Source organism: Vulpes vulpes, chromosome 9 (genome assembly GCF_048418805.1).
Source record: "Vulpes vulpes isolate BD-2025 chromosome 9, VulVul3, whole genome shotgun sequence".
Lineage (NCBI taxonomy): Eukaryota > Metazoa > Chordata > Mammalia > Carnivora > Canidae > Vulpes > Vulpes vulpes.
This window is the reverse complement of record NC_132788.1, coordinates 102,320,434-102,330,632: the sequence shown is the minus strand read 5'-3', so window position 1 is coordinate 102,330,632 and position 10,199 is coordinate 102,320,434. Positions and strand designations below refer to the sequence as shown.

At 55.8% G+C, this 10,199-nt stretch overlaps 1 protein-coding gene and 1 long non-coding RNA gene across 2 annotated transcripts; one reads left to right on the top strand and one right to left on the bottom strand.

Moving 5' to 3' along the window:
- Window positions 1-2,422: 2,422 nt before the first annotated feature.
- LOC140593962 (uncharacterized) lies at window positions 2,423-9,971 on the bottom strand. Its single transcript, XR_011994467.1, has 2 exons — window positions 9,579-9,971; window positions 2,423-4,914 (listed from the first exon to the last, which is right to left on the bottom strand). It is a non-coding gene; the product is annotated as an uncharacterized lncRNA (long non-coding RNA).
- On the top strand, window positions 3,027-5,970 carry DAND5 (DAN domain BMP antagonist family member 5). Its single transcript, XM_025983550.2, has 2 exons — window positions 3,027-3,353; window positions 5,725-5,970. The coding sequence occupies exons 1-2, from the start codon at window positions 3,027-3,029 to the stop codon at window positions 5,968-5,970; spliced, it is 573 nt and encodes a 190-aa protein (XP_025839335.2).
- Window positions 9,972-10,199: the final 228 nt, after the last annotated feature.

The following is a 10,199-nucleotide window of genomic DNA, read 5'->3' as shown; positions in this document are numbered from 1 at the left end:
GCCGCCTTCAGCCCAGGGTATAATCCTGGAGACCTGGGATCAAATCCCATGTTGGGCTCCCTGCATGGAGCCTGCTTCTCCCTCTGCCTGTGTCTCTGCCTCTCTGTGTGTCTCTCATGAATAAATGGATAAAATCTTTTTAAAAAATGGATGATGGAGAAATAAATTTGAGGTATGCATGTGCAGTGGAATACTATTTATTCATAAGAGACAGAGAGGCAGAGACATATACAGAGGGAGAAGCAGGCTCCATTCTGGAAGCCCAATGTGGGACTCGATCCTGGGACTCTGGGATCACACCCCATGCTCAACCACTGAGCCACCCAGGCGCCCCATATCTGTATTTAAATGCCTGAAATAGTTTGCTTAAAAAGCAGGGGCAAGACCAATGGTATAGATTGCTTACTTGTTTTCTTTTGTTTTGATGCTTAAAACAATTTTTTTTAAAGTAGACGCCACACCCAGCATGGAGCCACACACGGGTCTTGAACTGAAGACCCTGAGATCAAGACCTGAGCTGAGATCAGGAGTGGAAGCCTAAAGGGGCACCTGGGTGGCTCAGTGGTTGAGCATCTGCCTTTGGCTCAAGTCATGATTCCCGGGGTCCTGAGATGGAGTTGTGCACTGGGCTCCCTGCCTGTGTCTCTCCTGAATAAATCAATAAATCTAAAAAAAAAAAAAAAAAAAAAAAAAGCAAAACTTAGTTTTTCTTGGATATCTTTCCACGTAAAAACGGCTTCCTTAGCCCTGTACTACTGTGTAGTATTATGGGATTATGCCTGGTGAGTCTGGAGAACAACGAGGCAGCTCCGGGTGGCTGGAGAAAGGGGGAGAGGGTGGGGAAGCAGACAGTGGGGTAGTGGTGATAGGAGTGGACACCTGTGGGCTGCAGTGAGGACTTTGGCTGTTACCGCGAATGAGGTGGGAGCCCTGGAAGGTTCTGAGCAGAGGAAAGAAGTGCCTGGACACCAGTGTCCATGGGCACCTTCTGGCTGCTGTAGAACAGGGAACAGACTTGGGAGGAGGCAGCGGGAACTGGAACACCAGGGTGGAGGGACCGTGTAGGTTCAAGTGGGACATAATGGCTGTGTCCGGGTAAGGGATCGAGAGAGGAGTGAGAAGTGGAAGGATTCTAGGTAGATTCTTTTTTCTTTCTTTTCTTTTCTTTTCTTTCTTTTCTTTTCTTTTCTTTTCTTTTCTTTCTTTTCTTTCTTTTCTTTTCTTTCTTTTCTTTTCTTTTCTTTTCTTTTCTTTTCTTTTCTTTTTTCTTTTCTTTTTTTCTTCTTTTCATTTTTATTTTATTCTTTTCTTTTCTTTTCTTTTCTTTTCTTTTCTTCTTTTCTTTTCTTTTCTTCTTTTCTTTTCTTTTCTTTTCTTTTCTTTTCTTTTCTTTTTTTCTTTTCTTTTCTTTTCTTTTCTTTTCTTTTCTTTTCTTTTCTCTTTTCTGATTTTATTTATTCATGAGACACACAGACAGGCAGAGACACAGGCAGAGGGAGAAGCAGGCTCCCTGCCGGACTCGATCCCAGGATCCCAGGATCCTAGGATCCTAGGATCCTAGGACCACGACCTGAGCCAAAGACGCTCAATCACTGAGCCACTCAGGTGCCCCGCTAGGTAGATTCTGAGGCAGCCGGATTTGCTGTCATATCAGATCTGGGAGGGGGGCCAGTCAGAGAAAGAGAGGGGTCAGCGGTGCTCCAAAGTTTGGGGCCTTAGCACCTGGCAGGACCTGCCATCAGGTGGGTCTAGAGGACAGCGAGGGGGCGGGTTGGGCGACGCTCAGGGTCTCGGAGGTAGCCGGGTGGGAGGGAAGCCCCTAGTACCTCCAGGTGGGGCGTCCAGAAGGCGGTGTCCTGGGCTCCGCCGCCGCGCAGTCCCGAGAGCCGCCGCCAGAGGGCGAGGGCGTCCCGTCGCCGTCCGCAGCTCCGCGGGGCGCGGGAAGGACCCGGCCTGCCGCTTCTCACGCCCCGCGGCCGGCAGCTCCTCGCCTGGGTGCGAAATGGGGCCCACGGAGGTGCCAGGGCCCGGCCCGGACCCCCCATGCGTCCCGGGGCTCCAAAGCCTGGGATGCGGCTCCCACCTGCTTTATGTGTTTCTGGCACTCCAGCCTCCACCCCCCACTAGGCTGTTCCCACCACCTCCACCGCCACCCTCAGGGGTCTGCAAAAATGTCACCTCCTCAGGGAGGCCTTCTCTGACCACCCCGGGGGCAGAAGCCCCCGCCCTGACACCTGTAGGGCACAAACTATTTAAATAACTTCTTAACACTGAAGGCTCTGAAATCATCTTGCCCGTTTTTGGCACCACGATGTCAAATTCGCGGCGAGGCCCGTGTCTGTCTTGCCGCCCCCCTCTCCCGTCTCTCCAGGGATCAGAATGCTCGGCCTCTAATATGCACTAAAGGAAGAAACAGCTACAATGATGTTTATGGTAGTTTACTCGTGGTTCCACTGGGTATCAGCCTCTATTCCAAGCTGCTTACATGAATCATCTCCGGGGCCCTCTGAGCCACCCGACCAGGTAGGGGGTGTTAACACACCACATATATCCCCATAAGAGAAGAGGAAGCTGAGGCCCAGAGTGGTTACGGGAGTTGCCAGAGGTTGCACAGCTAGAGAGTCCCCCACCCTTGCAGCTGAAACCCTACCAGCCTGGCTGCAACATCTGATCTTGCCAACTGGATGGATGGTGCCCCAGACCTGGAAAGAAGCCCCTCGGAGCCTCCAGGCATTGTGCCCCTGAGCCCCTGTTTCCAGATGTGCCTTTCCTTGTCCCCGCAGCCCACACACCCACAGACCCAGCCCCTGATCCCTGCCAGGCTGGGGGGAGGGGTGGGAACCCAGCAGGCCTCAGTTTATTTTCCTCCCCACTGTGGTGGGTTTGCAGAAGTGCCTCCCCAGCTGCCCAGGTTGGGGGCAAGTCATTAAAAGCGGGTCCGAAGGGCTGAGACTCCACTCACCAGACAGCAGGGTTGACTGCCCAGGACCCTGAGCCCAGCCCCAGACTGAATGACAGGCGGACGGATGTTCCTCGGCCAGCTGACCGCTCTCCTGAGCCTGCTCTGTGGGGCCCAGCTGCACGCAGGCTCTGGGACACTGGGACTCCTGGGTCCCCCATCTCAGCTCTGGGCTGCCACCAATCAGACCCAGGCTCTGGGTCGAGGGCTCCCAGGCTCGCAGGTACAATCCTCTGCCCTCAGCAGCTGGAAGGCCTTCTTGGGACTGCAGAAAACCAGGTGGCTGGGGAGAGGTCGCCTGCACCGAGGGCAGGAGGTGGCACCCACCGTGTCTCTGCCACTGGACCTGCAGGAAGTGGTCCAGGAGATGTGCAGGGCTGTGCCCTTCACTCAGGTGAGGGGTGGGGGAAGGGGGGTGGAGTTCCAGCATGGGCAGAGAGCCCAGACTGTGGTCCTGCACAGATCTGGGGTCAGTCTCCTATCTTCCATCTAAATAACTCCTATTCTCAGTTTCCTGTCTTATAAAATGGGGCATAAGCTTCTCCTACCTGACCATACAGTTACTTCCATCCTGGTCTCTCACCCAAGTCTATTTTCCCATTTAATGGCCAGAAGGCACCTGTGAATACCTGAGTCACATTCCCTCCCTCTTCCCCTCAGAACCCTCCATGGTTCCCACTGCACTCAGCAAATCCATGTCTTTCCCGAGGCCCACAAGGCCCTGCACTCTCTACTTGTCACCTCCCTGACCTCTCCGCCTCCCCCTCTCCCCCTCACCCATTTCACTCCTGCCACACCAGACACCTGGCTTTTTATCCAGATACACCAATGTCACATTTACCTCAGGGCCTCTGCACTGGCTGTTCCCTTTTGCCTCTACCATTCCCTCTGACTCCCCAGCATTCTGTGGCTCCTTCTCTCACCTCCTTCATGTTTTTACTCAAATATCACTTAGAAATGCAGCACCTTTCACCCTGTTCCCCTTTTCTGCTTTATTTCTCGCTGTAGAACACATGATCACCTAACATATAAAACTGATTTTGTGATTGCATTTATCATGTCTCCCTCACTAGGATCTCTTCTCCACCAGGGCAGGGATTTTTATGCCTTATTCACTTCTATAGCCCCATCCATCCCCAGGCCTGTGAGCAGAGCTAGGCCTACACTCAGGGTTTCTTGAATGAATAAATAAATGTATAAATAATAGTATCTGCTTCCTAAGGGTTATTGGGCAGTCAAATGAGACAGGTATGTTTATGGGCATTCAGTCAGTGCCCCATAAGAGCCGTGCGAACTCATAGCGTGTGTTTAGAGCCCCGGCTTTGGTGCCAGGTGTACCTAGCTTCAAAATCGGCCTTACCTGATAATTTCTGTGTGATCCAGGGGAAATGGATTCCCTTCTCTGAGCCTCATTTCCTATCTTTGCAAAACAGACTTAACGATAGATGTGATTTCATGCACAGTGTTTGGAACCATGCCCTTCAAGGCATCAGCTCCCCAGGCCTCCTGGCTTATTATTCATTCAGCAAATTTTTGCTGAGTCCAGGTGATGCGGTGGTGATTGCATGGCCTTGGACCAGTTCCCTGGCCCTGAATCCTGCCCCCGTTGCCCTGTACAGCCAAGCACACTGCACACAGCAGAGGGAAACCCTGGCCTGGGGTCCAGCTGTGTGCCCTGGGGTGACAGAAAGACATTCTAAGGGTTAGCAGCCCCTTCAGCAGCTGTGTGGCTTTAGGTGAGGGGTGGCTCTGAGCCTCCGTTTCCTCATCTGTAAATAAGGATCATAATGTTTCAGCTTGTAGCATTGTGGGAGGAGTGAGTTCATCTAAGGTGAGCAGCACAGGCCCAGCATGGTGTTAGAGCTCAGCAAGTGTTGGCTTTTGTTCTGATGTGCCTCAGAGGTTATGGCCATAAACAAGGCAGAGAGAGTCCCCGTCTCCAAGTAGCTTGTATTCTAGGAGAGAACAACAGAAAAGAGACAGAACTAGAAATTACTAGGAGTCCATGAAGAAAGGGATTGGCTGGCTGAGATAGAGACCACCAGGGGGTGACATATCCTTTGGGGGTGCTTCTGAGAAAGGATGAGTTGGGATGAGCTCAGGGAAAGGTAGAGGGAGGAGTGGTCCAGGTCCAGGGCTCAGCAGGGGCAACAGGTCAGAGGTGGGCTTGCAAGTTTGGTGTCTTGGAGGAGCAAGGAAGAGGGTGGGGTGTTTAGGGCAGGGTGACCGAGGGGAGGAGGGTTGACAAGGGGGGCAGGACAGGGCGGCAGGAATGCAGGGTTTAAACAGAGAAGGGCCATGATCTGGGGGTGAGTTGATAGAGCCACTTAGTTGGAAGGGATCATAGGAGGAACTTTTATTGAACACTAACTGTGTGCTAGGCAAGGGGCTAAGGGTTTTCTGTTTAATGCCCCCAGGCTCCTGTAATACCGCCCCTTCCTGCAACCCCTCATCCCTAGAGGTGGTAGCAGATTCCTACCAATGCCAGTCCCCAGGCGACCTCATTATTGTTTCCTGCTTGGGAGAAGCAGCCTATATTAATCCTCTCTGTTGAAAGGGCTAGATTGGTTTCTCTTCTTCCTGGTTGAACTTGCATGATTTTACAGCTGAGGAAACAGGACCAGAGAGGTTAAGTAGCTTGCTGCGAGTCACACAGCCAGCAGATGGCAGTTGGGATTTGAACCCCAGGGTGGAACTAGATGGGAGATGATTCTCACCATTCTGGTCCCATAATCCACTGCCCTTGACCCATCTTCCTGCCCCAGGTGCTCTCCCAGCCCGGCTGCACGGCAGTTCACCTCCGCAATCACCTCTGCTTTGGCCACTGCTCCTCCCTCTACATCCCCAGCTTGGACCCTGCCCCATTCGTCCTCTGCAACAGCTGTGTGCCCACTCGCCAGCGCTGGACACCTGTGGTCCTGTGGTGTCGGGCGAGCAGCCCAGCCTCCCGTCGAAGGATCAAGATGTCTACTGTGCTGGTTGAAGGGTGTCAGTGCAGCCCGAAGGCATGATCTGAGCTTGATGGATGGACACATCTTGGAGAGATGTGGGGCAGGGGGACATGTGCCCAGAAAGACACCAGCCTGGATCATGAGCACTGGGTCAAGAGACCAGGGACACAGGGACAGCCAGACAGGGCTCCAGAGTCCTTGCCCTGCTCCCGGGGACACCACACGCATGCCTAGCTGTGAGGGTGGACCACTCATAATCATAGCACACACTTATGGAGCGCTCAGTTTGCCAGGCCCTGTACTAAGCATCTGACACGCACTATCTCATGTCACCCTCAGAGCGGCTCAATGAGATAGGTGTTAGTATCATCCCATTTCGCAGAGAAGGAAACTGAGGCTCTAAGAGGCAAAGCCACTCACTCGCTCAGGTCACACAGCGATCTGGCACTTGAATCTTAGGCAATGTGGCAACTGATTTTAACCACCAGGCTGGACCCCCTCTCATAGAATGAAAGACACACTCCTAGATGCAGGGAGGACAGATCGCCACACACAGACCAGGAGACACAGTGATGATCTCCGTCCTAGGGACCCCAAGGAACCAAGGCAGGGAGGCCCATGTAGCTGCTGGGGAAAACGTGGGCTCCCCAAATCAGGGGCAGGACCCGTGTGATCCCAGCTGCCCCTCCTGCCTCACACCCTTAAGTCTCCACACAGCCCTATGCACAGTGTGACATTAAACAGGAACCATAAAGGTTGGCCAAACCCAGTGGTGTATGTGTGTGTGTGTGTGTGTTCCTCCAACTGGGGTTTCCTGGGAGCGGGTGCCTGTTTTGGGGTGTGGGCATCAGGGGTGTTCCTTCCTTAGCTGGGCACAGGGTCTGCAGCACATGAGGGCAGCCTGGCTTTGGGCGGCTGGAACCAGGGCCCTAGCAGATGGGCCCGTCTGGCACAGACGCAGGGACATGTGGCGCTGTCAGGGTTGCCTCCAAATGCCCCCCGGAGCGCGGGGCGGGGTGGGGGGGTGGCCAGGCCCCTCTCAGCCTTCTTCCTGCCTCAGGAAGGAAGGCCCCAGGTGAGGGGAGCAGAAGGAGGGGACCCGAGGAAACAGATGGGCCAGCAGGGCGTGGGAGCCTATGACCTCTGACCCTACAGGCCTGCACAGAGGGGTGGGAACAGGCCAGGCAGCCAGCTCCCAAGGCCCCGCTCCAAGGGCCCTGGGTGGGGGAGGGTCATGAGAGGCCCACAGGGGGCGCACTCTCCCTCCTCCCTCCAGGGTTCTGTGCCAAACCCCAGGCAGAGTCCGAGTGGGCAGCTCAGACCTGGCACCATGGGCACCCCTCTCTCTGGCAGGCACGAGGAGCCTGTTTCTCCCCGTGCCCCCCCCCCGTTCAGCTGTGCCCACCTCCTGCCAGCCGGGGAGCCAGCTGGGAACCTTGGTGCCAGGGGGCCCCCGGAGTCCCTGCCCCCTCCTGGGCAGTGCCAGCCGGCCCCCACCCCCGCCCCCCAGGCCCAGTAATGGGTGGGTAATGAGTGCTGGGGGAGCGGGGGAGGGGCAAGGGATGCAGGTGCCACAGGCTCTGGCACGGGGGCCGCTAATCAGGTTTGCCAACGCCATCTGTCACCGCGCGAGCATCTGGGGCTCAAGGTGACCCTGTCACCCTCAGTTACAATTATGAGTTTGGCATCTGTATTAAAGCCCGCCAGCCGGCCAGGCAGGGGAGGGCTGGGGTGGGCACGGGGGTGCACGGCAAGCCCTGTCCCGGGGGTCCTGTTCCCAGGGGCTGCATAGCTGCCAAGGCACGGGGCTTCTCCATGCTTGGGGGAGTTTGTGTGTGTATGTGTGCGTGTGTGCGCATGTGTGTACGCCTGTGCCAGCCTCCACAATTCTGTGAGTGTGTCTGGATGCAGGGCACAGAACCCAGGGTGTCCTGGGTTTTTGTGTGTCTCTGGGTATGGTGGCTGTGTGTCTGAGCTTGGTGGGAGAGGGGGTGGCTCTGAGACTGCATGGGTGCAGAAAGGAACATGGGTCCATGTGCTGGGAGAGGAGTGCTGGCTTGTAAGTGTGTGCGTGTGTGTGTGTGTGTGATTGTACATGTGCATCTGCAGTGTGTGGCGCTGTTCATGTGATGGTCACAGGCTATATGTTTTGGGGTGTGGGTCTGTAAGATCCTTTTGAAGTGTGTACGTGTAAACACACAGGGGGAGTGGCTGGGCGAAGCTCTGTGTGGTCACTGAAGGGCTCATCTTCTGTCCTTCAGCTTGTTCCTGCCCTCACCAACCCCTGCTGCCCCGGGGTCGAATGTGGGAGGCTTCCGGAAGGTAGGGGGCTGGCTCTGAGGAAGGCGCTGGGCTCTAGGTTCTTGATCTGAATTCTACATCGTTGTTTTTAGATTCTGGAAGATAGGATGTCTAGGTCCTGGCATTTGGATCTGGATTTTAAATTCTGAAACCAGAGTTCTGGGATCTGGATTCTAGATATTGGTATCTGGGATTCTAGATTCAGATTCTGGCTTCCGAGAGCTGATTCTGAATTCTGGGATCTGGATTTCAAGGTCTGAATTCTGGGTCCGGGTTCTCGCTTCTGGACCTTGGCTTTGGGTCTCTCCAGGCTCCTGCTAAGCTGGGCCTGTCCTCTCTGCCCTTCTATTCAGGCTGGGCCAAGGGGCCTCCCACCACCTCGCCACGTGATGGGTGCAGAGACCACACATGGCCACCAGGGGACACCCTTGGTCCAGGTTTGGGCCAAATTGACCCAGACATCCTGGAGGTAGGGGAACACCCTGGCCTGGCTTGACCCAGCCCTTTGAGGCAGAGCGAGGTGGGGCTTCACTTGGTTCCCTTCCCTTCCCAATGTCTACTGATGACAGATGTCTGTATGTCATACATGGAGAAGTGGACCCTGCAGCCCCAGGGACCCCCAATCTGGACCAGGGGGGCAGGAAGCGGTCAATGGGACAGACCAGAGGAAAGGCACATGTGGGTCTCAGAAGATGTCACTGAATATAGGGAGACATGTGCGGATGAGACAGAGAATTCTGTGTTTGGGGTGGGTACATATGACACTGTTCCCTGGAGCGTGAGCCTGTGTGGTGATGTGTGTCCATGTGTGACCAGGACCACATGTCTGGCAGAGTCCTTCCGAGATGGTGCATCTGTGGGGCTCTATCTGTAACTGTGGTGATGGTGCATCTGTGGGGCTCTATCTGTAACTGTGGTGATGGTGCATCTGTGGGGCTCTATCTGTAACTGTGGTGATGGTGCATCTGTGGGGCTCTATCTGTAACTGTCGTGATGGTGCATCTGTGGGGTAGGAGTCCCTGTCATGGGTGTGCCTGACTGTAACCACGACTGTGTCTCTGGGTGTCTGTGGATGTGTATCCGTAGATATCACAGTGTCCCTGAAGTTGTCTCAGAGTGTCTGGACAGTGTCCCCAAGGACTGGATCTCTGTATCGATGGTGTCTTGTAACCCCGGGTGTGAAAATGTGTAGGGCAGAGGTTTGCTGCTGAGAGTGTCTAGCAGGGGGAGGCAAGGCATGGAAAGGAAAATAAGCAAAGGGGAGTGGAGAAGGGACTGAGGTGGGTGGGCCCAGAGACCCTGGGAGCACTCCCTTCATTTCCATCCTGGGTCTCCCTGGCCCTCTGGCTGGCTGGGTCTGCTCCCACCTCTCGGCGTCTCCAACTTTGTCTGGGGGTCCTGCTCCTCTGCCTCCTCCCGTTGCCAGGCGCGGGCCGGGCACCGCGGGGCTCTGTTCCCAGCCTCCGTCTTCCATCTCGACCCCCGGCTCTGCCTCTCCTTGGGCCTCCTCCTCTGTCCGTCTTTCCTCGCTTGTGCATTTCTCTCCATCTCGCAGGTCTCTGCCATCTCTGTCTCCAGAGCTGTCTCTCCCCCTTGTCTTCGAAGCCTCCTCTCTCCCATCTACAGCTCTGTCCGTCTCTCCCCACCTCTTGTCTCTCCCTGCCTCCCTCCCATCTCTCCCCATCTCTGTCTTTCTGCGCCCCGTCTCCCGGGCTCTGCCGGCCCGGGTGGGTCCGGGTGGGTCCTGGACAGCCTGGCCCGGGCGCCGCGACGAACAATGCCCCATTCACGCGGCCCGTCGGCGCCATGGCAACGCGCCCGCCCCGCCCTCCCCGCGCGCGGGCCGCGCGTGCCAAGAGGATGCCATGGTTACGTCAGGCGCGTGCCCGCCCCGCGCGCCGCCGCCCCGCGCGCTCCTGAGGGGGCCGGGCCAGCAGGGGGCGCCCGGCCGCAGCCTCTGCCTGGAGTCCGGTGGGACCGTCCTTCCC

Excerpts from the sequence above, each read along its gene's own strand:
- DAND5 (XM_025983550.2), top strand. The coding sequence starts at position 3,027 with ATGTTCCTCGGCCAGCTGACCGCTCTCCTGAGCCTGCTCTGTGGGGCC. Across the intron at positions 3,354-5,724 it reads GGGCTGTGCCCTTCACTCAG|GTGCTCTCCCAGCCCGGCTG; the intron begins GTGAGGGGTGGG and ends TTCCTGCCCCAG.